The 27,737-nt window shown below is 38.1% G+C and overlaps 1 protein-coding gene across 3 annotated transcripts in view; it reads left to right on the top strand.

Moving 5' to 3' along the window:
• Positions 1-27,737, top strand: part of THSD4 (thrombospondin type 1 domain containing 4) — a 302,857-nt gene that overhangs the window by 265,530 nt on the left and 9,590 nt on the right. For all 3 annotated transcript variants that reach the window (XM_074600956.1, XM_074600955.1, XM_074600957.1), the window contains 8 exons: positions 2,092-2,267; positions 6,115-6,211; positions 7,137-7,379; positions 9,684-9,813; positions 11,555-11,759; positions 13,993-14,166; positions 23,435-23,608; positions 26,255-26,434. In XM_074600956.1, coding sequence (XP_074457057.1) covers positions 2,092-2,267; positions 6,115-6,211; positions 7,137-7,379; positions 9,684-9,813; positions 11,555-11,759; positions 13,993-14,166; positions 23,435-23,608; positions 26,255-26,434 — 1,379 coding nt within the window. The remainder of the gene's footprint in view (positions 1-2,091; positions 2,268-6,114; positions 6,212-7,136; positions 7,380-9,683; positions 9,814-11,554; positions 11,760-13,992; positions 14,167-23,434; positions 23,609-26,254; positions 26,435-27,737) is intronic.

Raw genomic sequence — 27,737 nt, 5'->3', positions numbered from 1 at the left:
CTGTCCAGTTCCCTATATTTTGTAGTGACTGCAACAGTAAAGTTGTAAGAATATGCAGTTGTCAAAGATAAAATAATCTGCTCAAGTTATAGGTCTTAGCCTAATATACATAGGATGTTATGAAGTTCAAACTTAAATATCAGGATGTTCCTTCGCAGCTAATTACCTTTATTAATTAAATATCTATATATATACACATACCAGTCCAATCCCTTCTTGAATCTTATTAGAGTGTTCCTCTCAACAGCTTCTTGTTGAATTGGGGCTAATAGGCCTATGGACACACATCGCGTGAAAAGTATTCTTTTTTAATTTACAAACCTTTTTTTCCATTTCTTTCCCTTATTTTTTTGTTTTGAATTGGAATAATTGATTTTTAATCCATATGTCTATATTTGTCTGCATCTTTATCTGTAACTATGGAATCTTCTCAATACAGAAGGTTTTCTTTCAACAGGGGGGTACTCGAAGAGTAATAAAGTGATTGACACGGTTTCTGAAATGTGGCAATAGTATTGCATGTAAAATCGCTAATTTATGTAAAAGAACAATGATATTTGCAGTGTGGTTCGCTATTGCTGTCTTTTTTTATCTTAACATAATGCACCTTTACATTGACATTTATGACCGTTTCTCACCACGCAGTCGCACTGATGTTCTTCACTGAGAGGCCTGCAGCAAAAGCAGAAAGACTGCTTCTGTTGATTAATTCAGTTAATTCAGATGTCTGGAATATGTAAAAACAATTTAAGTTTCTTCTCTAATGTGTATTACTTCGGAATTAATGGCATAAATTTAATTTCCCATCATTTAGGCCGTGCATGTAGGCTTTGTAAGTTTTTCCCAGCAGCATAAATAGTTGTATATAATGCTGAGAGCATTTTAACTGAGCAACGCAGTTGTGACGGGACAAAGAAGAAACAGACTCTGGAGTAACGGGGTTTAACATGGAATAACAGTTTTATATGTTCAAAGCTTGTACCTCGAATTTGCATTAAAAGGTAAATTACCAAGCAATATACAGCCAAGGATATTAGTAGATTTTGTTGTCTGTTTTAAAGTCTGTATTTAAAAGCAAATTATTTTGTAACGAAATTGAAAAACTTTGAGTAGGGCATTTAGAGAAAAGTTCAGGTCTTTCCTTTGTACTTAAATAATGTCTGATTCGGTTTCAGCCTCGAGATAATACTATATTTTAAAATCCGTAACTGTAATATTGCATAAAATTATGCATGTGTATGTATGTGGTAAGAGTTTCTGACCTTAAGGACTTAAAATTGTAGTTGCATAGAGAGATAAAGGACATAGGAACAAGAAGGAACAGGGGCAAGTAGAAATCAGTGACTTTCCCATGATGACAAAGGGGACGCACTGCACAACTGCATATTGAATCCATATTTTATCCTTCCCTGGCTGGTATCTGATTTGCAAAGTCACTTTTCCTTACGCAAGAGATACTACTGGCATTTTTAGAGAGATCATCATTCCAAATAGTGCTGCAGAACAGGGTTCTGCAGATGTTCTGGCAAAAAAATTATGTTCTGAAAAGGAAATGGAGGAAGTAGCCAAATGGCTTCATGAAGAATAACTGGAGTATTTGGCAGTCCAGGGTATTCATGTGTCCCTAAATTGTTTGGTGCTTCTGCATTGCATTATCTACTGATTTTCTGTATCTGCCTCTGTGGTTTTTTTTCTGTCTAAATCACAAAATAGTCAATTGAATGGGAAGGAAGTGGAGGAAAACCACTTCCTCGGCATCCATGTGTGTTCAGCGTATGCTGCTGGCTGGCTGAGAGTCCCATGACAACCTAGGAGGAACTGTTGAAAAAGGTGTCCAAGATATCTTTGATTCTTCTTTCTTTTCTTGCATCATAAACGCACCAAGTGTTCGGACAAGTTTTCTAAGCTTGGTGGGTTTTTTGCACAACTACTAATGTAACTCTGTTCTTTTCAACTGCCACGGAGCTCTGTCCCCTGGCATCAGAGAACACCCAGCAGTATAATGCACTTTGGAGGATTTGATTGGACACCAGTAGATAAAGGTGATTTCTTTTGATCAAAGTCCTTGTTTTTTGTTCCCAACCTCTACAGCGTTGCGGAGTCGATCAGGACGGTCCATCATCAATGGAAACTGGGCAATTGATCGACCTGGGAGATATGAAGGTGGTGGGACAATGTTCACTTATAAACGCCCAAATGAAATCTCCAGCACTGCAGGAGAGTCATTTTTAGCTGATGGTCCAACAAATGAAGTCCTTGATGTCTATGTAAGTTACTTGTATTTAGATTAACCTACCTGATGGAAAAAAATTGTTCAGCTCATTGCTAACATGCAACGCTAAAATTTCATTTAGTACCAATACTTTGTTAATGTTCTGTTCCTTTAAGTTTGAAACATTATTTTTGCTATTTTCATATTGATTGCTGTTGCTCCCCTCTTGCTCCAGATCATAGGAAATCTAACTAACAATGAAGCCTTTTTCTCTCAGACTTTACTGATCCAATAAAACCAGTCTTACTTGTTCAGTAGAATAGAGATAAACCATACAAATTTCCAGGGGTTTTTTGTGAACTGGATTTTCTCCGGATAGTTTCCTACTCAAGTAAATTTTGCATAGCTTAATTTTACAGTGAACTGAAGCAAATAGCTAAATCAGAGAAGGCCTCTCACAGAGGCCTTTCTTGTTTCTTTAAAAGAAACATAAGTCCAAAAAACTATAGAACGTGGGATTTGAAGCAGGGCAGTTTTAATATGAAGCTGTGCTAGGAGACCATACATAATAGCCATTTTGGAAAGGAACAGAGAAGACGAATAGTAGCTAAGAGGGGAAATCACATTGAAAAAGCTGTTTACTTCAGATGGGATGGGTTTTTACTGCATCATATTGAAATAAAAAATATAACTGGAATTGATTACAATTTATTCAAAGATAAATGGTGTGTGTTCCGAGATTATGCACTTTCACATGGTAAAATCCATTCATTGAAAAAACTAGATTAACTGGTGGTATGGTTGGGTCATCCAGCTGCAGCTTTTTTGCCTTTAAGTGCAATATGGGGTGGAAAAGTGAGCGTGCTGGGTTGTTCCATAGAAAAATTAATAGTAACTACCCTGATTACTCAGCTGGGAAAAGTTATATGTTGGCAAAGTTATTCCCCATCTGCTATATGGTGTCTTAACAAAGCTATGTAATAATTACGCAAACGTTACTTCTTTTGGGGTAATTTCTGATTGATTGCAATTTTAGACTGGCAAAAACTTGGAATATTAAACGCTTGGTCTCCTAGATTCTGCAAGGCAGATTCCATGTTTTTAAAATATACGTGTCGTTGTGTAGTTACAGGATGCTGTGAGCTAAGGTATGGTCTTAAGTTTTTATTGTCAGCTTATTGATGCCTAATACTTAATGACCTGGGGAGAAAAGGATCGGGAAATGGATTAAACAGATATTTCTAAAGTAATACCATAAAAAACATTAAGCTTAAGTTTATCATATTTTAATGTTTTAGTCTCTTTTTTTGTTGTTGTTTTTGCAATGAATATAAGAAAGCTGATCTGATGGGCGTAGCTTTATCAGTTTTGCTCCGTGGCTGCTGCTATGGGTTGCCGTATCTAATTTGACTGGACTCTTATCTGAGATGCTTCTTGTAGATATGCGGAATACTACAGTTCATTATAAGCTGATCGTTTAGTGTCTTTTTCAATACAGTGTGGGAAGATAAAAATGAATAGTGCTAGATGAAAGAAAATCAATCATCAATATGACACAGCCTCTCTTAAAGGTTTGTAGCTGCACAGATACAGATGTCTTTCTTCAGACTTTGTCTTGTAGTTTCTGAATCATGTAATCCTCTTTTCATCCAAACTCAGGATCTTTATGCTCTGAGTAGAAAAATGAAGAGATTTGCAGATGGGGAACTCCAAATGGCTTTCTGTTCCTTTTTCCTGAGATCGTGCTGTCTTTCTTCCACACTAAAAATGTAGAGGAAAAAGCTGTCTAAGTTACATCAGGTTATAATTAGCAAGATAAAAAGAGATGCAAGTTTTGTCCACGTGTGAAGTATACATTGCTACAAAGACTTAGGTCCAATAACTCAAAGCAAAACTATTGTATCCTTCCAGGTATTTTCCTGCAGGAAATCTGTGACAATATATTCATAGGGACTTCATCAGTTAAGCTCTTTATAACATGTCCTTGTCAATTGTTTTGAGAAATGTGATGGAAAAACGATGGGTACCATTGGAAAGTTGTTCCTGGAACCATCTTAAGAAGATCCTGATTCTGGAAGGTGGGGAGGGGTACTCTTCTGCTGAAGTCACCTTCACGGTGCTCAGGTCTTTCAGGACCAAAGACAAAGAGGGTGTATTTTTTGGATGACAAAGTGACGTGGGAAGGACAAACCCTTACAAAAAATGTTACAGGCAATGCATTATTAGATGGTTCAGAAAAGCAAATGATCTCTGAGGGACAGAGTTTAGAGGAACAGCTATTATATTTGGCAAGGAAAAAGTGATTTTGACACAAGGAAAAACAAAGGTCTGAATCCCTAGTTTGTTTTAATTGGTGTGATGAATTTGGTGAAACCTTGACGCATAAGTGTGCTCTGCTGGGTCATAAAGCCATTGGCATAGCATGGCTTTTTTCTTTTTGGCTCATGGTTTGTCAGAACCAAAGACCTAGTGCAAGCTCTGGTGGTGATTTTGGTTTGTTTTTTTAAAGAAACGGTACTTTAAGTTAAAGTGTAATCTGAGGCTTCTAGCAGACCAATCCCCACAAAGAGTTCAGGACTTTTAAAGCCACAGTGTCAGTAGAAGCAGTACTGGAGTAATCAGAGCTAAACTAGTGAAATTAGCATCCGATGGCATCCCTGCCTTTCTAGCGTGAGTATGCTCCGGCTCTCAGCAGCAGCAACGTAACACAAGCCCTTTGGGTACGGAGTGTGCTGCTCACGCTTTTAAAAAGCTTTTATAAAGTCCTGTCTTGCTCAGGTCTTATTATGCCTAACTGCTTAAACAAGCAGACAAGAAGTGAGGCTGACTTTCCGAGGCGTGCTCATGTCAGCTCACATGGGCTTGTGCAGCAGCAGTCTGAAACCACTTGCCTTCATTTTCACATTTGAAGGAGAAAAGCTTGTGGTTCACGCCTGTGTTTCATAAAGAACACTTTGATAGAGTTGTTGTGGCTAGCTGTAAAGCAGCGGGAGTCTGGCTGCACTTACTTACATTGCACCTTTACCCACTTGAAAATCAGCGTGGAAGGATGTGGGAGGGTTGCACAGGCACTCTTAAGCTGCTGTGATGAGTCTATGGGCCTTTGTAATCTGTTCACTTGATCTTTATTGAGCGATGTTTATGGTGAGAGCAGCCTAGTGTTAGTAATTTTAGCTAGTTGATTGTTGAGTCTCTGTTGAGTGGCTCAAGGCCAGGCTGGATGGGCCTTTGAGCAACCCGGTCCAGTGGGAGGTGTCCCTGCCCAGGGCAGGGGGGTTGGAACTAGGTGATCTTTAAGGTCCCTTCCAACCCAAGCCATTCTATGATTCTATGGTGCAGAGGTAGCGTCACGGTGATGCAAGGAACAGTTTGATTTGTGAGATGGTACACATGGAATACCACATGTGTGCTGTCTGGACGTGCTCCCTTCAAGTACAACTGATAAACCTTAAAAAAGGCCATTGGCTAGACATGTAGATTGGGGTCTGTGGTATTTATTTTTCTCTACTTTCTTTTTTCCTTGTTTGTGTTTCCTCAGGCGTCTGTCACGCTCCTTCTGCCTGAGGGTGACCTTAGGACATCTCTCGTGCCGCTGGGGCCTGGCTGAGCCCCTGCTGCCTGCACTGGGCCCCCAGCGTGGCAGGTTTACGTTTCCCAAAGAAGATTTAGAGAAGCAGTAGTTTCTCTGCCATCACAACCTAGCTCAGTTCGCAAACATAGTAACCTGTATTTTCTTATTTTTTCCAGAAACAAGTATCTTTTTTTGGAGACAGTCATTAACCCTTGTTTCTATCCTGACCAATGATAAATAATGTTATGTAGTTGATCAGTTCAAGTAAATATTTAAGCATTAGTCATATAATAAGTGGAAGAAGTGAATATATGGCTGTTTTTCTTTTTAGATGATACATCAGCAGCCTAACCCAGGTATACATTATGAGTATATCATTCCAGGAGACAATGTCATTAGCCCTCAGTTGCTTGCTCACAGGAGGCCAGGTAAAATGCCACTATTTCCTATTATTAAACACATTTTGTTACCCAAGAAACTAATAGAGAAATTCATACCATTAAATTCAGTGTAAATGCTGCCATTGATGTGGGAGAGGCCCAGAATTTCACCCTACGTGTTGAAAGAGAAGTCTGCATAGATTTGGTAACTTCAGTGAATTAATACTGGCAGAGATTATTTATGCTGTAGCAGGGAATCTGGTCGCATATTTCTGCATTCAGTAACAATTTTGTTATAAAAATGTTAAGCATGGCTTTAAATGAGCTGGAGTGTTGTAACCATGTCTCAGAAATGAAATAGAACATTATTTTTCTCTTCGGAGTTTAAGATAATTTAAAACAACCCTTCGCCATTTCTCTTTCCTCTCCCAACTGGAGAGGACCAAACACAAACCTGTTGCCTTCCCAGAGTAGAATCCGGACCGCTCGTGCTCCTGCCTGAGCTGTGGATATATGCCGTGTGTACTGGTATAAAGTTCTGAAGGACAGTAGAAAATTTGCAGGCGAGTTTGGTCTTACTTTTAATGTTTGTGGCTTGCCTTGACAAGTTTCCAAGTGTGTTTGCAGTCTGTTCGTAACGAGGAACAGCTGTGCTGTGACATGGGGAGGCACAGAACGCAGAGCATGGTACACCAAAAAAAGGCTTTGGGAAATTTTGACACTGGGTGCATTAAGTCTACAGTGTTTTTGGAGATTATTCAGGTTTTAATGTATTTGCTGGCTGAGACTTGGTTATCTTAGTTTAAAACAACACAATCTTTGCAGGACCCTATTAGGAGGTCTCTGCATAGCAGATTAAAGCTGCTTTCAAGTTTAATGATCCTCCAGTTGTGATTATTAGTGGATGAAAACAATGACTGATATTTGCAAGTGAGGCTCATTATTTTACTTTTTTGTTATTGTCCATTGTCAGGGGAGCCCTTGAATGGTCAGCTAGGAATGCCAGAAAGTACAAATCACGAGGATGAGGATTTGCACAGGGAGACAGACACTCTCACTGGACAGTCAGCTGGAACTTTTCCAGTTATTCAGCCAGGAAGATTTCCTTCTCATCAGCCAGAAAACCAGGTGCCTGCTGTGCAACCACCAAGACAAAACCGAGAATACAACTGGAAACAGATTGGAAAAACCGAGTGCACAACTACATGTGGGAAAGGTAAGTGCTTCATACACCATGCACAGAAAATAGATGACACATGGGAGGGTTCCAGCGTGGGAGAGGAGAAGCCTGGATGGAAGCAGCATCGTGACTATTCAGCAGCTCTTGTATGCCCAAAGCATTGCTGGACCTGGTGTTTTCTGTTATCTTACAAGCAAAAGACACATCAGTACTATTATGTGTGCTTATATTTAAATCAGTAGAAACAATAAAATTAAAAATATGGAAGTGTGTAAATTAAAAGGGAATATATGTGGCATTTGCCTCTGAAAGGAAATATTTCAGTATTTTATGGCAAGCTGCTTTCTCTTGCACCCTTGATACACAGCTGCTTTCCTCAGCATTCTTTGGCATTCTTTATCCTTCCATTTGGCCTCTCCTGCTCTGTCAGATACACCCTCAGTGCTTCTTGTGTCTCTGTCAACAGTTTTCTGATGTTTATGGGAAGGTTTCACAGGGACTCCATCAGCCATATCTTTGCCTCATTGGATGTTGCTGGAACAGCAATAATGTGACTTCAGAAAACCGAAGTTTTCATAGGGGAGAGCTGGGAAGGAAGAGGGATGGAAAGGGACTGGTAATTAGTGAGCTTTTGGGATGTGATGGATACACTACTTGGAGCCTGACAAATTAATCTTTGCTGTAAGACATTCGCAGTGACCATAGATTCAATGACGCATAGCACAAGCAATTATTTGAAAGAATAAGTTTTTGTGATAGTAAAAGTGAAATCTTTTGTCCTATACTTAGCCACCCATCATCATACCTACAAAATCGCAGAGCTTCGAAATCAAGGCATACCAATGAGGCAACTCAGCTGACTGGCACCAGTTCATATACGTTGAGAACATTTTCTTCCTAATTAGTTTGAGAGGACACTGCGAATTTGGTCCAAGGCCAGATGAGTGTCAGTGTTATAGCTACAGATAGAGCTAAAAAAAATCCAGCAATATTGATACCAATCAAAATTGCTTCCCACTATATTGAGAAAACTTTTTTTCCTTGGAGAAAGTGCAAAAGTTAGAGCTAAAATACAGCCTATAAAAGTCAGAAGACTTTTGGAATTCAGCCTTTTTGTGGAGAAAAGGAGGGAATGTAAACCAGAATTGTTTTGGTTGGCATTTAAATACACTATGTGTCTTTAATACAAGACATATGGGCAGAATGCTTAATTGTACGTGATTATTGCTTAGCAGCAATCAGTGAGTATCACCTGCTGAGAGTCTGGCCTATCATACATGTGGTGAATTTCAGTATCCAGAGCAGGTAATTTATGATGCAGTTGCAGGAACACATCAGGGTAAATGTATTCTTCCTTTACATCATAGAAGTCTTGGTTGTATTTCCTATGGACCTCACAGACATTTAAACATAGTTCTTGCCATTTCTTCAGAGATCTGGTAGTGGCAGTGGTATTAATAAAATCTGAGTAAAAACGATGATAGCAAAATTGGAGGAAAACAGAATTCAAAGGATATCTTTCAGCCTTCTATGCAGCTTAAATTCACCCCATGAGATTTAGCAAGAGAACTCTTAAAAATCAGTATCTCTTTTTCTGTTATTTGGAGATTTGTGCATGTTCTGATCAAGTTTAATTCAAAAGAAGCCGGATCTTGAGAGCAGGATCCTGATGCTGTTGAGACTGTATGAATATTCCTTGTGATCTTGGTGTGAGAAGCCTGTCTGAATCTCTGACGCCTCAAAGGCATTTCAAGTCAAAGTAGGTTATACAGCCTGATAAAAAATGGAGTCAGAAAATCAGAAAGCAATCTTGTACTATTTAAGGCTTTGTTTTCATTTTGTATGATTTGTTACAGGACACTTCCTTCTTTTTTATTTTTTCCATGTTTTCCTTTTTTTCTGCCACTTTATTTCTTCATGTAGAAATGCAGATGGTACATGGTCTTTATTTATTATTTTTTTTCAAAATGAACCTGTCAAAGCTAAATAACATTAGGAAACTTTAAGCTGGAAGAAGAAAGAACAATTATTATGTTACCTAAGGAAAAAGTGAGGATAAATTAACAGTTTTGGTGAAAAGCTGTGAGATTTCAAAGTGCTTTTAAGTAAAACTTTGGCTTGGAAAAAAAAGACTATTATCATTTTTTTAAGAGTAAAAATGCTTCCCATGAGAACTGCCACCAACCCTTGTCCCAGATTTCCATTTAAGATGACTGAGCAAATAGATCTGCTAGAATTTGGACAGTGTGGAAACTGCTACTGCATCCTGCAACTGCACTGTTGTGGCTTATACTGCAGAGTCTTTTGCAATGCATCACCTTATTTTCTTCTTCATTTCAGGGTCACAGTACCCAGTTTTCCACTGCGTCAACAGAATCACTCACGAGGAGGTATCTGAGAGTTACTGTGACAGCAGCACCAAACCCATTCCAGAAGAGGAGGCCTGCAACCTCTTCCCATGTCCAGCTTTGTAAGATATTACAGTTTAAGTCAAGTGAAATAAGCAATGTTATTGAGGTTTTGCATGTGAAAGAGGCTATTCTAAGTGGGAAACTAGTTTGAACTTCTAAGTACTGTGCACTTACTTGTGTCATAAAGTGTAGTAGATACTTTTTCCTTAGTTGTTGGTGGCCACCCTTCCCCTTCACAGGGAGCAACAGCATTCAGAGAAGACAGAAGGGAAGTTGGCAACAAATGAGTGTAGTAATTTCTCAAAATTGGTGTGATTCTTCAGGCACGCACACTACACGTGGTCTCTCTATGAGTACATTTTTTCAAGTGACAGGCCCAAACCACACCAACCTGTCTAAAGAATAGGCTCTGTAGGTTATATTGCTCCACATTGGATCAGTGTGCTGTGGTATCCACCTGTTCACTCCATGGTGTCATATTTAAAGATGAAATTCGGCTGATACCGCTCACAACAGCCCCCTCATAAACATCACCTCTCTTTCCTGGAATTCAGTAGTGCAACTCAAAGACTGGATTCTGAAGTGGTAGCCCTTGTTGCCAGCATACTAATACAGCCAGCTCAGGTGTCATTTCCTTCTGAAAAGACACTTGCCAGCAGGAGACTGTGACATACAATTGGCTACGCAACTTCTTTTAAATAGTCCAAAATAAAAAAAAAGGTCAGTTCATCCAGGGTGTATACGAAGAAAAGGGTTAAACCCAGTAGCAGCTTTATTTCAGGTCAGCAGCTGTATTTTCCATCTCTCTTGTGGTTACATTCTTCAGTTCTCTTCTGAGCAGCAAGAGGCCACTCCTTATCCCATGGAAGTCCCTAATGGTGTAAGTGCTGTTACAGTGGGAGAGATGCCTGACAAGCAATTTCCTAGCACATATTAAATACTCAGAACTTCTGAAGCCACTTATTTGGAGATGTCTTCTCTCACCAAGCATTTTTCCCACCTTTTTCTTTCTAACAACTCATAATTATTCAGCTTCATTTGTTTACCCAGGATAATATCAAGAATATAAACAAAGATATGTAAATGTTTATTGTAAAAAATACAAAGATTTTGCTTGCTCTCCACAAGAGCTCTGAAATAAAATGTGTGAACAGTTCGGATACTTCCCTTATTTGTGTATGTGTTCACACTTGAAACGAAAACTGAAAGGGGAAAATGACATGTTTATACAAAAGTGATTAAATAAATACAGTGAAATCTTGGAATGAGAAGAATATTTCAAGGGATTTTTTTCATCTCTAGAATTAAATGTATTTTTTCATTGCTTATAATTTGCTATTTCAGTTTTACTGTTGAATGAATGTCTGGATGCATTATGTGATTCTTCTGGTATTGTCCTTTTTTAGAGCCTTTGCTGCGGAAAAATTTCATGCAACACATCTTAAATTTTTGGGAAGTGTCATAGAGCAATAATATATATTATAGACAGATCCTTTAAAAAACAAACAGCTATTAGTGGCTTAATTAATGTTTGCAATAAGTCTTGAAACCATGAATTGTGCAATCTGTATGCGTGCTTATTTTTATCAACCACTATGGGTAGATCGGTTACAAATATATAATGTTGCTTCATAAAGGATTAAGTTATGCATGCAGAGGCTTCAGTGTCATTTTATAAGACTCAGTACCGGCATCAGAATCATGTCATTTGAGTTCTGTTAAGATCAGTATTAGAGAAATCTTTACTGAAAAAATACATCCTTTTTCTTTCTTTTTTTTTTTTTTCCTTTTTTCCTTTAGCTGGGATATAGGGGAGTGGTCCGAGTGCAGCAAAACATGCGGCCTTGGTATGCAGCATCGACAGATCTTGTGCCGGCAAATGTATGCCAACCGTACCTTGACGGTTCAGCAGTACCGCTGTCATCACCTGGAGAAACCAGAGACAACCAGCACGTGCCAGCTGAAGATCTGCAGTGAATGGCAGATTAGGACAGAGTGGACTTCAGTAAGTATGATTCATTAATGTGGGGCATAAAACCTCAGAAAAGAATAAGAATTTTCTTCCAGGTGTCACTAATGAAACATGAAATTTGTTTTTGCTTAAAACAGGAAAGGTGGAATGTAAAAAGCCTTGGAAATGTGTGAATTTTACTTCAAGAAAACCCTGCTCAATTATGACCATTGCAGTTTACTGTTCATAACCAGAAAGAAGCTGAAAAAGAGCGATTGAATAGTATGAAACACACAGATGTGTGTGTACAGAAGTACACGAGTTTTCTCAGCAATGTTTTTTTTTAAATACTATATGAAGCAGAGTTGGGAGAGTCCTGATAGGTTTGTCTGGGGTGGCAAAATTCCTGCTCTTTCTCATAGCATGTAGAGTTTAGCTCCAGGAGTTACTTAACCTTATGTATGCATTAAGGATAGAGTCAGCAGTTGCTGTTACTGCAGTTGGTTTGAGGATATGCCAAGACTTCAGATAAATGCGAATGGTACAGTTTTGAGCTTTAATTTCTGTGTTCCTCACAAAAGGTTTGGCCAGTCTGACAATCATCCTAGACACTTGCATGGCCATTGTTTGAAAGAGAAAATACCCTGGTGTTTTAGGTGGAGTGATAAACAAATCTCTTTGTTAGCCATGAAACAAAGCAAAAAAAATTTTAGAGTTGCTGAACTATGTGGGTGGAGACAGACCGTGAAAAATTCCAGATATGTTGATATATTCCTGATTTAAAAATTAGAAATACCTAGACAGACGAATGTAAAGACATGTTGTTTGGTTAATTCATTATTCATGATGAATTAAAATCCATCCGGAGTTTAAAGGACAGTAAAATTGGAATTAAAGGTAAAGTTTTGATTATTTTATTGTGTTGATGATGAGAAAAGGGAGCTGGCTTTGTGTGTTGTTGCATTTTGAGAAGTATTTCAGCATACAAAGCCTTTAGAAGTTTACTGCATGGCATGAATCAAGCTAAACAAATGCTTTAGAAATTGTAGCTGGTTGAATATAAGTGTAATTCCAATAAAATTCTGTGATTATTTCTTGGAAGTAAAATTGAATTTCTTGGTATGAGGAAGATCCATCATAAAGAAAGGAGCAATTGAGTTTGCAAACTCGTTTCAGTAGAACATTTATTTGTGTTTGTGCTTACTGAAGTACAGTTAGGTTTTCAGTTCGGAGACAGGTCTATGATCTAAAGGTAAGCCCATCTTAAGATTTGAATATGCTTACCATTTTTTCTGACATACAAAAACTTTGATCTAAATCTTATTAGAAAAAATGGCATTGTGGTAATTTTAAATTTGGAGTCAGCAGACTAGACTTCAAGAGTAACTCTGGAAAAATTGCTCCCTTTATGACATCAGGAATAGGGTATTTGTTTTTATGAGTATTTTGCTATTTAATGATCTCATACATGTAGTCTGGGTTTTGGCCAGCGTTCTAGAGTGAGCAGTTGAAGAAACAGCTGCAGTTTGAAGATGAAGTCTGTGAGATATCTTGCTGTAGGGACTATATTTTACATGATAAATAATAATAATTTGATATGCAAATATAGTAGACATGATGGAGTATTCGAAAGTAAGGAAAAAACAATGAGGCTGCCTTTGGAAGCTCTGCTAGGTACCCTTGTATGCAGGTACTGCAGCCTTTAATCTTAAAATTCCCAGATATTTTCCCTTTTAATTCTAGAGCGTTCACAGGACTCATCAAAACATTTCATGTGTACACAGCAGGAAATTATGTTCCCATCTTGCTTCACGATCTGGATGCTTCACATCATCAGGCAGAGATATCAGTAGTTGTCAGCTTTCTCTGAGGTTGAAGAAAAGAGAGCGGGAGAAGGTGGCCTTTACTTGTAAGAGGGATTCAGAAGTTGTGTTTCTTTGCGTTCGTCTTGCTTCATATCAGCTTAAAGGTCAAGATCAAAATTATGCAGAATATGTCAGCCTGCTATACAAATAGTTCATTTTGATAAGGTGCAGCATGGCCTGGTGAAGATAGGGTTTAATTTTATGTTTTCCAAATGTATCTGCATAGTATACTGTAGCATACTACAGACTGAGAATAGGATTTAAAACTACTAACATGTTTTTGTTCCCTATTCCTGGCAGTCTAGAGTAGTTCTATAGCTTCTGTGGATGCCTTAGCAGGAATGGATTAGCTGTTCCCAGCTCCCCGATGAACCGCTGCTGACCTTGCACAGAGTCCTGATGCAACCTCCCTTTTGTTACAGTGCTCGGTGCCTTGTGGAGTGGGGCAGAGGACCCGAGATGTGAAATGCGTTAGCAACCTTGGGGACATTGTTGATGATGAGGAATGTAACATGAAGCTGCGGCCGAATGACATTGAGAACTGCGACATGGGTCCCTGTGCTAAGAGCTGGTTCCTGACAGAGTGGAGTGACAGGGTAAGGCTTCTCATTACCTTTGTGCTGACAAATCTGCTAAAACAACAATTAAAAAATATACATCTGTACAGCCATAAAAAGAGTGATCTTATTTTCCATGTTTATCCTTGATCTGTTAAACAGGCAAGAGCAAACAAAAAAATAATGATCCCAAGGGCATCTTGAGTTTGTGTTAGATAGAAGAATGCATAGAAAGGGCAAGTGTGTGGGTACACGGCCAAACATCTGGATTTAGAATTGGCTCTATGTCTGAACTTCCCAAAATATTGAGTGCGCTGAGATTTATTATTCTGCCTTGCTTAGCCCTGAGTCTCAAGATTCAGCCTCTAAAAGTTTCCCTACTGTTTTTTTAAGGGATGCAGGTTTAAGGCCTGATGTCTGGGTTTAAATTCAAGCCATAAAACAATTATCCTGCAGCTGTGAAAAGAGGGGAACAACTTCATAAACTCAGACAAGGTTGATTCAGGCTTTTTTGCTTTTGTACTTTGTGAACATGGATGTATTTTTTTATTCCAGTAAGTCAGATTCTCTGCATGAAAGCAATAAAACCCGTGGTGATTTACCTTGTTTCATGATTGGGCTCAGAGTTGTTGTTCAGTAGTGATATTTATATGCTTTCAGTAAAAGGCTTACAAACATGGGCTAAGAAAAAAAGCCCAGGTATTTTGTTCCCTCTTGTGGATGCTTGCATATCAATTTCATCCGTTGACGAGTTGAGCCTTCAGTATGTAAAATCCTGATTGCATCTCCCTTTTCTTTCACTGGTTGTTTTGGCAGGTAAATAATATACTTTGTCATTGAAGCTGTAAGATTACATCCATAACTTCATTATTTAAATGCATTTTGTGGTAGTATCTCTGAAGGCTAGGAATGTCTGGTTCATTGATTATACATTAGTTTGGACACTCAGAAGATTTTCCGCATGTTTTAAATGCAGAGAAGGAGGAACTTTACAAGTAGGACAGGTACTTGGTATGTCACATCATTTTAAAAAGGCTGATCAGACTCATGCTACAATTAAAGGCCTGCAAAATGTTCAGCCTCCAGACAACTCAAATAGATTTTATAAAGAAAAAAAATTATACAATAATAAATCTTTGTTGTTGCCATTTGAATTTTTTTCCAGTTGCTATTGATTCAGCGTACACTCTTGCATAGCATGGACAGAAAGTTACCGAGTAAAATACAGGTATTAGTGCAAGTGGCAAAGCAGTGCCTTTTTTTTTTTTTTTTTTTTTTTTTAGCTTGTACAACTGTTCTTTGTATAGTGCTATTAAAGTGATATTTTACAAGAAATGAGAAAAATGCATTCTACCCTCAAAGACATCTTTCTTGAAAAAGCTGACCCAGGTACTATCAGGTAGTGCAGTTCCACCACATAAAGCACATAGATTCCAGTGACGACTCTAGCATCAATGTTTTCTTCATTATTCTACATTGATATTTTGTCCTCTGCAGGATTAAAAGTAGTTTTTGTAGCTGAAGGTTATGACTGTAGAATGTTATTATGCTTATTTATATGTATTAAATGACATATAAAAGTGAAGCAGGTAATGTGGAAAATGTTGGAGGTTTTTTCTTACCACAAACGTTTTAGGGTCAGAGAGTAAAGAATGGATTTTGTTACCTTCTCAGCTTATATAAAGTGTACAAATTAATTTCTTCCAAATGCTTGCTACTGTAGTTGGCATTATCCAGCATCGCTTCTGCCAGCAGTGGGTTTGGAGTTTGATTCTCAGAGAATGGAAGGAACAGCTTATTTCAGGAAAAAAGTAGATTCGGGCTAGAATGTGCAGAATCTCCTACGGTTCACACATACCTTATAACTCGGATGTTCAGAGGCGTTTAGTGGCAGAGATTCCAGCGGAAGTCAGTGGAATACAGGAGCTTTGCAAATCAGGCCTTTGGCCATCAGCTTTCTCACTGCGCCTTTCAAGGCTGTCTTTTAGGATCAGAAGTCTCTCTTTGTAGAGGAGTGTGTTTCTGTTGAAAGACAAGAGGAGAATTCTGTCACGGAATGGAAATGGGCACTCCCAGGTGTATGGACTTTGCGTGTGTAATTTCGCCAAACAATTCTTTAAAAATTACTTTAAGCCAAGCCACACTTCAGCAATAAGCATAGATCAGCGATGGGCAGCCACAAATGGTTCAGATAAGCAGCCAAAAGTTCAAATGCTTAAAGAAAGCTTGTTCAAACCTCTTGAGTCCGCAAAACTGTGGTGGAAATCTCACAAGAACAGACCTTCTTTGTGAGATTTATTACATGCCTACTTCGAGTCCCAGCTGGAAATACCACAGAACAGTCTTTCCCATTGTATTCTGACATTTCGGCCGTGGCTAGAAATAAGAGGTAAAAGAACTTATCATAACTTTTGAGAACATTGGAACTTTGAAATGGTTGAGTTCAAACTTGGTTACAGCCATAAGAGAAGGCCTGGCCTGTACTTTTCTGAACCCGTTTTGCAAATACTTCCTGTGTACTGTTGCACATGCAGCAAGTAGGGATTTCCAGAGGCCTGTCAGAGATTGGTTAGGCACATACTTTCTCTTTCAGCAAGGCATATATCAAACTTCCATGTCTGGATTTATATGATGCATGGGGCATTACAATATAACCTTGGTTAATTAGCGACACATCAAGAAAAAGCACAGTAACATAAAAATTCTAATTGCCTTTGCTGCCAACAGTTGTTAAATTACAGGATTTGATAACTGTGATAAATATTTGTGCAGAATTTGACAAGGGTATTCTTTAACGCAGGGAGAAAAAAAGATGAATAGTCACATCTGAGTTTTAAGAAAAGGACAAGATGTAATTTAGGATTGGTGGAAAGATTTGGGGTTTTCTTATGTTACTGAAACCTTGCAAAGTTTTAATTGATGCAAAATCACGCTAGTTGCCTTCATTTTCATTAATAGTTTCTGTGGTTCGGAATTGGAAGATTACGTCATTAAATTTCCCTAAATGTAACTTCTGCAATACAACATATGTGCACTTAAAAACCTGCAGAGTACATAGAGTTGTGTGTAGGAGTTGTGTCTCCTTCCCAGGGTGGGCTGTATGTAGCTTTACTCTGTAAGTAAAACTTGGCTGCCTTCTCACCATGTTCTCCCGCCTTATTTTCCCACAACTTATATTTATGTATTTTATGGCCCGCCTGTTTTCCTCCATGGCATTGACCTTCTTGGATTCAGTTTCTGCACAGACCGATCGTTTATACGTATAATTAATCCAAAGTAAGTTAAAAAACCTCCATGTTCTTAAAACAAGACAGTTCTTGATTTATTTTGATAAACAGGTATCAGAATCCATTGTATGTATGTTACACGCACACAAAGCTTTTACCTGCAAAGCTTCTGAGTTGTATGGCTGCCATGTGCACACTGGTGGAAAACAGGAAGGAAGGAAATTCATCCTTAAGAAATAAGCCCTTACTTTCTGAAAAGTATATCCCCTGTTATTTGTCTTTGAAGTAGATCTAAACACCATATTCTGATATGCCCCAGTCTCAATCTGGAGACAAACAGAAATTTTTACTCATGTCAATGGGAAAGATTACAGGTTAAAAGTCTCTAGCAGCAAAGTGAGACTCATCTTACTTTGTATGTGTCTGTCGTTACATTTATTGCTCTATCTTGAGTATAAATAAGAGAATTAAGTTTCATGGCTTTGTCTTCTCCATGATCTTTAACCCCTTTTGATGATAGAGAGTCTGGCCAAACTTTTGTGATATTTTTACGTGCGTTTGTAGAAAGATGGCTTCCTGTCTCATAATTCTCTTAAAATGTCATACTGCATTAAAACGGCAGAATTCCACCAAACTGCATCCATTAATCAGTAGAGTAAAGCTGGTGAACCTTACTGAACTTAGCAACAAACTTGGATTGATGGGAGCAGATGAGATTCTTGCAAACATTTCACATGACTGATTCTTTGACAGCTCTAATTGCTGGAAAGTTTACTTCTCCTATGGGTCAGAAGCGGGAAACTGCATTCCCCTGATTTACAGCAATGGGAGGCCTGCCAGTGTTTCCTTCCAGCTAACTGGAGCATTCCCCTCTTGCATTTTTGTTTATTCCTCGTTGCCATCCCCTCTGTTCATTTGTTTCTCGTTTTATGTTTAGAGCATACTCAGAAAAGAAGCCAAAATACAAACAATTCTTAGATGTTAATGAGATTCTGAGGCCAAAATAAAATCTTGGGAAGAAAGAAAAAATGCTGCCCATAAGGGAACAAAATCAAACCAGATCAAATGCATGCTCTGGATTTCACTCTTCATTAAAAGGAGTAACAGCGATGCTTCTGTAATATCTTCCATTAGAGAACCGTACTGTGCTTCATAAAAATCATAAAGCATTACCTAACAGGTACAAGTGGGTTTGTTAAGCAGTCAAATGTGGAACCACCAATGAATACTGCAGCTCACGCGCTCCTTTCACTGCGTTTTATTTAAATCTGGATGGCTCACGTAAAATCCCTGGATCCTTGAAAAAAAAAACCAAAAGAAAAGAGACCACCATGGAGATTGTGCAGGCGTTTCGTTATTTTTGGTTATCACTGTTTATTTGTTTTCAGTATAAAACAAAAACAAGATAAAATACCCCTTTCTATTGTTTTCATGTGGGAATCATATGGAAATAGAAGTTTTGCGTTCTTTATGTATAAATATGCAGCACACTTCGTGATTTGCAATGAAACATGCAGCCAGGAGAGTTTTGAAGGAGACAGTGATAGAAAGGTGGCCAAGACCTACAGAGATTTCTGTTTTCTTCTCTAGAGCTGATCTCTCTTTGCCACAATTCAGCTGGTTTAGATGAAAATCAGCATATAAAACTCTGCATGGCAGGGAGGAGCCTCGCTGGCTGGGGCCCACAGTATCCCAGTTCGGTCAGGAGGGCAGGCTCATAGGTGGCAGGCAGGGGCAAACGAGAGTCCAGATAATCAGGCAGGATCATGGTGATGAGGCAGGTCCAAGGTCAAGCTGGGAAATCAGTCCACGGCTCAGGCCCAGTGACGGTACCCAGGGTCAGACACAGCCCAGTGATCCTGGGGCAGGTCCGTGGCGATCAGGCAGGATCAGGGTCAAGCTAGGGAGTCCGAGGGCGGGTATTGTATGAGCCAGAGTAGTGAAGGAGTCCCTTCCCTCACGTTATTTACTTCAGAGAGCATCAGTAATATGTAAATACCAGCAGTGTTACCAACTATGTATAGAAAAAGTAACAGTGCGTATGTAGAAGCAATCATGACCCAGCTGAAGTGTCCAAAAATTCTAAGACCATATTTCAAAACTTTTGTTACCTTGGAAGGATACCATTGTTCTGCTAGAATAAATACAGAGAAGGTTTGACTTCTGATCCAGCATCTACTGTATGTGTAGATGCATTCTAAAAGGAAATAATTTAAATCTAGGTATCAGGAAGTGTTTTGGCAATGCATAAGGATATTTCTGATTTATACCCCCTTTTATTTTAACTTTTTTTTTTTTTTAAGAAATCAAGGCTGCTCTCAACAGTTTTATGTCCTTTGAAAATCTGCCCCCAATCTTGGAACTGCAGCAGAAGTGAGCTTCTGAGAGACAATTCTTCATTTATTATTGGGAAAACAAAGCTTACATAATCCTTCTAAAATCCCCTCTGGAAGGTATTTTCTCAGAGTAGGTAAAATACTGCTAAAGAGTTTAATAAATGTATTTCAAAACATAAATCTTCATTTTTATTTTTTGCAGTAGTGTAACATCAGGAGGATGTTTCATAAAAAACTTTACTATCTTAGGGGAATAATTAAGGTGAGGAAGGTTAAAGTGTGGTAGACAGAAATCCTGCACAAACGGGGACATTTTACTGGAACTTGGTTGTTATTTTGAAATTTAATTAAGGCTAGCAATGATGCTGAGACCTGTGTGAAAGGACTTGAGGTCTGGTAGCTTTCCTCCAGTTGAGGGCAATGAGCAGGGCTGGCACTTTGCTGCAAGGGAACTGGCACCGTTTGAGGGGTTTTTGCTCTGCCATGCCCTGGGGCTGTGACAAAAATCTGGGCTTCCACTTGTAGTTTCCCAAGTTTGCAGGAACCGGCCTTATTTTCCTGGACTGCTGTTAGAGTTGTTTTCTGACAACTACCAGAGCACTGGATTAGGGCTTTTTTTAAATTTTATTTTTAGTTTTTAATGGGAATGGAAAGCTTCTGAAACTGAACTCATGAGGGAAGGACCTCAGGAAGAGGAGAAATGGCAGACTCCTTAAAACGAGGGAGGGTGTTCCACAGGCTAAGGTTTCTGAGGAATTTCTGCCAATTAAAACAAGACAGTGAAACAAAATATCTTTAATAATAGCACCAGAACAGAGAAGTTACAGCTTGTGAAAGTTCCTCATGTCATACAATGTTAGGTTATGGCAGTTACTGCGTATTAATGCAACAAATCAATGGCACAGAATTGAAAGTAGTGGGTGTGTCAATTGGGAAAACCAAGGGGAGAGGATTCGTTATCCAAATGCTCCCTACTCCCTGCCTTGGGATTTGGAAATCCTGGCTCTCAGATGGAAGATTTTTACTGAAAGGAAGAAAAAACCCATGAAAATCCAAATACTTAATGCAGAAACATTCAGGCTTAAGTTTGCTTTGTAAATCCTTTGAGGGTAGTTAATCTGTAGTAAAATCTTGCAGCAGAGGGTGGGACAACCTTCCCATTTGGTATTTCCTTTGTTATTTGATATGTAAGCCTAGTTCATGCATAATCATTTAAAACATCAGACTGTGGAGATTTTCTGGATGACTTTATAGACTAAACTTGTTGCCAGCTCTGGTGTGCAAAGCAGAAAAGCAAATTAGATTGTCACATGAAAATTACTTAAAAAGAAGAAAAGTATTTGCAGAGTATGTGCATAGTTCTCTATGCATAATGTAATTGAACATCCTTGCAGAGGATAAAATATGAACAGCCACAAAATTTATTTCTGGACAGTGGGTTTGAAAGTTAGCCATTTTATATGGGGCTTAGTTAAACAGTCGGTTTACCTAGGATTGGACTGTTTGAAATGGGTTGGGTTTAGTTTCGTTTTAGTTTACGTAAACAGGAAAATGTTCACTACTAGCACAATTTACATCATTCTTGTATTTTCAAGATTTTGACAAGTTTGCTTTAAAAAGACCTCCTTAGCCACCAAATCTGGTTTGCTGAGGAGGTAAGTGTATTTTACGTATCTGTGTGAAAGTGGAAAATTTTGTTGTGCACCACCACCAAAAAAATGGTTCATTATGTTTTTTATGTGTGTCATTTAAGAGAAGCTTAATTATTCAGTTTTGCATATGGAGGAAGAAACCATTCCAAAATATGAGCATTTTTTTCCTATTCCTATGGAGTACATAAGCATCTCTTTAAATTCTGAATTTCTAGTTATTCTAAAATTGTATTTTTAAAAAAAAAAACAACTGACTTGTAAACAGTTGAATTGCTTTTTCAGTTTTCTAGGGATTCCATTTCAGTAAAGCTTTGTCCTTCTATTTGAACATCCTGTGAAAGACAAGTTTTTCTATACTGTATGTGTGGAATAAATAAGACTACATGTTTCACACAAATAACCAGTATCCTTCAGTGCGAGGGAGTAAAGAGTAGTTTGTAACCAATTGTACATTCAGGCACTGGCCTGTCTCTTGAGGTGGTGAATGCCTGTATTGGTTAATCCCGTTACTAATAGTGGTGCTATCAGGGCATCTCCTGCCTGTAGCTGACCTACTGGATGTGAACCCTTACATTATTACCGATGGGAGCCACGTCAAGCTAGTGGTCAATTCTGTGTCTCATCACCAGTTCTTTGAATCATTGAATTCTTACTTTTATTCAATAAAATAAAAATAAAATGTTCCAATACAGACTTAAATTCATGCACAAGGAACATACTATTTGTTGTGGAAGTAATACACAGTTTCTCCTAACTAATTACGTTGGATGTTAAAAAAAAATCTGAAATGTCAATCAAATGCATCTTTTTCTCCCATATCCTTCATCCTTATTTGTGGTTTTCTTTGCATGTGTAATGTAATTATTTGCAATTGTTTAAATTCAGTTATATACATATCTTTCAGCAAGCTGCATATGGGTTTTTCTTTATTTTAATGGTCTAAACATGAAATGCCAAATGCATTTTAAAGAAAAAGAAAGAAAGGGGAGATTTAGAAAGAATTAAGCAACCACAAAACAATCAAACATGTGAATTGATTGTTTCCCTGGCACATGTTTCTGTTTTTTAAACATCAATGGTATGATGCTGCCCACAACAGTGGAATATCAGAGATTTTCCCACTGAAGTAGATGAATGACCAAACTGTAAAGGCATAAATGGAATTTATCCTACGTGATTTATGGATGACTTACATGCTGTCTCCAAATATGTGACATAGGAATCTTCATATCACTATTTATTAAGAGCTTTCAGAATTTAGCAGTGAAAAGTTGAGAATGGTGAATGTTAGTTACTGGGAAATCATTTCATTAGAAAGCAACATTGAATTTACAAAAAATTCTATGGCCACCTCTTCTGCTAAAACTAATTAACAGCTTACAATTGAAACAGGTTGGGCAATAATTAGTGGTAGTTACACTTATCTGCCAAGGATTTACCTGACTATTTTGAAACCACCTGTCAAAAAATTTTGTATTTTTCTACTGTCTACTTTATTGTGCTGTTATGCTCTGTCAGCTTGTTACATTGAAGAGTTCAGTGAGAGAAATGACACACTATGCAGTCATTTTACTACCAATGCTCTCAGAGTCTCCCTGCCCTCCTCCTCATAACCAGTGTAAGATAAGAGTTCACCTGCCTGACAGCTTGAGTGGTTGGAGGAGAAACTCCTAGAATGATTCCAAGTCTTAAAGAGACTGCCGTCTGAAAAGCTGCTTATTGAAATTACCCCTTCTCAGTTCTATTAATTGGTATGCATAAAGATGAATAAAATGAAAGCTGAAAGAGTTTACAGACAGGAAGAAGGAAGGAAAAGTAAGAATGCTAATAAAAAGCTATAAAAATTAGATTTCTTTCTTTCCTAACGTTTCGATTTCTTTCATTTGTGACTGTGAAGGACAGCTACTATGTGTAGTATGAAAGTGTAAGAATGAATTAGAGGTAAAAATTAGAGGTAAAACCATCTGAATTAGAGGTAAAAATAATGGACTTTGCATAAATTCGTTGACTTTTCATGATTGTTGCTTCTCCTCATTTCATTGTGCAGTCCGGAGGACGGACTAATGAACATGTTCTGTCTTTTGGTCCACAGTGTTCTGCAGAATGTGGTGACGGCGTCCGTACGCGTTCAGTGGTTTGTATGACGAACCATGTCAGCAGTTTGCCTCTGGAAGGCTGCGGCAATAACAGACCCTCTGAAACAACTTCCTGTAATAATGGGCCCTGTGCTGGTAAAGTGGAGTGGTTTGCTGGGGGCTGGACACAGGTAAGCTCTATATCTAACATATGTATTTGTTTCCTGCCGGTATTTTAATTTAAAAAATGTATTTTTGTGCAATGAAAATGCGTGCCGTAAGGTATTTCTACATCTCTGTGGAATATTTGGATGATTTTTTTCTCTATTTTGCTGAGTTGATGCTCAATACTTTTCAGCACCTGCTGTTTTTATACTTTGATGAAAATAAGATTTTGTTCTTCTTTTCCTCTGTACCTTCGTTTTTATTTCTCATCTCCTAACCCAGTGTATTTATAAAATGAAAGATAACAGAAAGCTGCTTAGCATATTCAGGTGAACACTAAAGCAACAGATTTACACCTTTTAAAGTAGAGCCTTTGTGATCATGCATACCTGTAGGGAGATACACATTTATATAGGGAATTTCCAAAAGATAAATAAGAGAAAGAACAATGGTTAAGCCCAAAAGTTAGCTTCAGTATTGTTGTCCTGAAATTCATGATTATAGGTGAAAAGAACAAAACTTGGTTTGTGACCTGTATCCTGATGCTCTTTTGTCAAGGTGAATTCTTCCCTTGATCTGCATCTCATTAGTCCTTCTTGTTTTAAATAAACGTTTATGTTGTCATGAGCAAGGCCATTTCAGAAGCTGATGCCCAGACATTTATGTCCCTTTGTGTAGGCTCCCATAACAGCCTGGAGAGCCTTTCCATTTGCTGGTACCAGCACTTCATCGACTTACGAGGGAAAAGTCTCTTGGCTGTGCAGTTAACTCCCTGCATTTCAGATGCCAACATCCTTCCAGCTGATAAGGAACTGGAAATTGAACTGGTACAGCTGACATGGAGATTACAGGGCCACTACTATGCTAGTGCTTTCAAGTGTAAGTGATAATTATTTGTATTGTAGAAGAGTAATAACAAATTCAGATTTAAAACACACTTAGCTGCAGTTCTAATAATAGGTAAAGTCTGGGCCTTGTTACTTACACCACTCCATGCAGGTGAATTGGAACTTTGTACCGTTCTTGCTACCACAGAGAGAGGTGTTGATAAGGTCATCTCAGCCCTCCCCATTCTGTTCTTAATAAAGAAGTTTCCGTCCTTTGCAATTTCCTGTTATTTTAAGCTAATTCACCTTCTTTCTTTGCATGAGATTGAATTGTTTGATGCACACCAAGGGTACAAAGTCTTTGTTCTATGTGACCTGAAAGAAGTGTCTGAGATCTATTCTACCAGCCAAACCCAAAATGAAAGCAGCCGGTCAGTAGACCAGAGCAGGAGGGAGCACTGCTGGATGGATTTCTGTATTCTGCTCCGCTAGAGCTAAGGCTGAATGCTGAGATACTGTCTTTTGGAGGAACCATTAAAAGAGAGCAGTGACGGAGAAGTTCAGTGTTAAAGAAAGTGCAGTTACATTATTTCCTGTAGAATGTTTCATCTCAAGGTTCTTCATTCAGGTCAAAGTTTTTGTGGTTATCTGGTAAAGGAATCATAAAAGCGACACAAAATATAAACAAAATCCTGGCTTTTAATAACATTTGATTGGTTTAGGCTAGAAAAAGCCTTTGAAAATCATAGTCCTTTACACAACGTAGAAACTAATATGTTGCTGGAACCATCTTCTAAAAACCTTTTTACAAGTGCCAGGAACAGTATTGTGTGTGTATTTAACCTTTAAATGGGCAGTAAGAGTCCATGTGAGTCACATTTGATTTTCAGAACTGAAATGAACACTGCATCACATAGATACTTGCAAACATGAAAAGAACACCCTGGCAGATCAAGGCATTTTCTAAAAACCACACAGAATGTGGGGATTTGTAAAACTGCAAAACTGCTCCAACCATATAACCTTACAGTGCAGTGCATACAGTCCTGCTTCAGCAAGAAGCAGTTACGCTGTTTATGGAGAAAGTAAGTTATGCTTTTCTTTTTATTAGAAAAACAAATACCAGTTTCTTTTTGTAGCTACAGGTAAAATTACACTTTTAGATTTCTCCAAAAACACACTTACAGTCATATGTCTTCTTCTTTATAAAAATAATTAGAAATATGTTTTGAGTCTGTGGTACCATGTGGAATAAAAATTCACAGACATACAGTTTTAACTGCTGTAACCATTTTTAAGACTAAAAATTAAATATGTAATTCCTGACACTTACATGCAGTAGTCACTTAATGAATTAAGTCATTACTATATACTTCAGCACGTTCTTGTCCTGATTCCTAACTGGGACTGCTGGCTACAATGTTAGTACTACTTACACATAATAGTAACACAAGGCTTATCTAGGCTGCTATTCTGGTTCTGAGAATTAAAAACTTACCGCAAGAGCTTAAGGAATACTTTACCCTTTTCCTTTCTCTTCAAGTCAGACATATGACAGTGATGGAAGGAAAGATACAGTTAAGTTCATTTTACTGAGGAAAGAACATATAAAACTAAGGAAATGGATTTTGGATGTTAGCGTCTAGGTATGTGTCCAAGAATAGGGAATAAGCAAAACTTAACAAATTTTCCTGTTTGAATATTAATTTAAAATGCAAGTATATGTGTGTGTGTGTGTTTTATTTCAGAAACAAATAATGTGGAGAAACATGTTACTTCGGAAACAAGTTGAAGGGCATAAGTAGAATAAAAATTCCACCACTTTTTTTTTGTTCTTTGATACAGTGCTCTACTGAATGTGGCAGTGGAACTCAACAGAGAGAAGTAATTTGCGTTAGGAAAACTGAAGGTAATTTTGATGTTTTGAACCCCTATGACTGTTCATATTTGGAAAAACCTCCCAGCCAACAATCCTGCTACCTCAAACCCTGTGGATCTAAGTGGTTTCATACAGAATGGAGCACAGTAAGTCTATCATGCTTTTCTAGATCTAGTTTTGTTTGCTACATGTTTTTTCCATGTATATTGAAAGGAAACACTATTTGGATAAAACCATTGATCATGAACTTGACCTGATCGTGCACAGAACAATACTAAAAAGAAAGCATACTCTTTAATACCCAGTGGAGCTTAGGAAATACCTTGACCAGAAGGAGACACTGCATAGTTGTCTTTTCATCGCCGATCTCTTCTGCCTTATAAAGTTGGTTTGCCCCTTAATGAGACTATGTCGTGCACTAAGAAGTTCTTTTCAGACCTCTAGTTTCATTAAAATTAAGGAGCATTGAATAAAGAATGAGGGATGTATTCAGTTTTTAAAGTCAGTTTTACCATAATATTTTACTGTAAACACTTCACTGTAATATTTAAAACTTTACTGAGAGAAAACTTACTGTAGAGCTTCAGGTATCTCCAGTTTCCCCTGGAAGTGGACCAGCTACATTTACCAGTGCCACAAAGTGCTTTCGTTTCATCTATCCGTCATTTCCTATACCCAACAAAGCTTCTCGGATTTTTACAAAAAATCAACATTCTGCTGCTAAAAATAAAAAAATCAGAAAGTCCATTGTCATCATAAAATAAAAAATGGCGTGAAAACTACTTAGATGACATCATATCTAATGTAGTAACTTACACCCTTCCTTAAGCCTTAAATCAAATTCAAAATGACAACTCTGAAATGTGGAAGCACCTCAGATGCCTTCAGTTTGGGTTCCTTTAGTCAGGAACCTTTGGAAATACCTCATCCACATGACATGAGACCGAGAAATTATTTTGGTTTTCCCTAATACTAAACGGTCAATTATTTGACTGGCCTACTGGCAGCACTAGAAAGCAGAAAAGAGGGTAGAATGGTTTTAACAAAATAAATCAGCTGAAGGGAATCCTGATTTTTCTTCCTTAGTTGCAGGTATGGATGTTTATTTGAAAACAACATCCGCATAATACAGCCACGTAGATCGAAGTATGTTCTTTGATGTTGCTGGAAATTCTTTGGATTCTTTACTGAGCTGTTAGGTTGGATTAAATAACTTCTCCTTAGCAAACCTGTTAGCCAGCCTGTTTTCAAATGTGAACCTGCAGGTGTGTAGCCACAAGAGATACAGCCATCTGCATCCATAGAATGCAGCAGATAGATTCCTTCTGAAAGTGAAAATATATTCTCTCTTTGCAGGCACAGAAGCAATAAGGTACTAAGACTCAGAATCTGATAGGTATTTAGTTACTGTTCAAGTTCCTTCTTCCTAAGAAGTGGTGTCTAAAAATC

The sequence above is a fragment of the Larus michahellis genome, chromosome 9 (assembly GCF_964199755.1).
Source record: "Larus michahellis chromosome 9, bLarMic1.1, whole genome shotgun sequence".
NCBI lineage: Eukaryota > Metazoa > Chordata > Aves > Charadriiformes > Laridae > Larus > Larus michahellis.
Note: the sequence above shows the minus strand (reverse complement) of the source record. Positions and strands in the feature narration are given on the sequence as shown.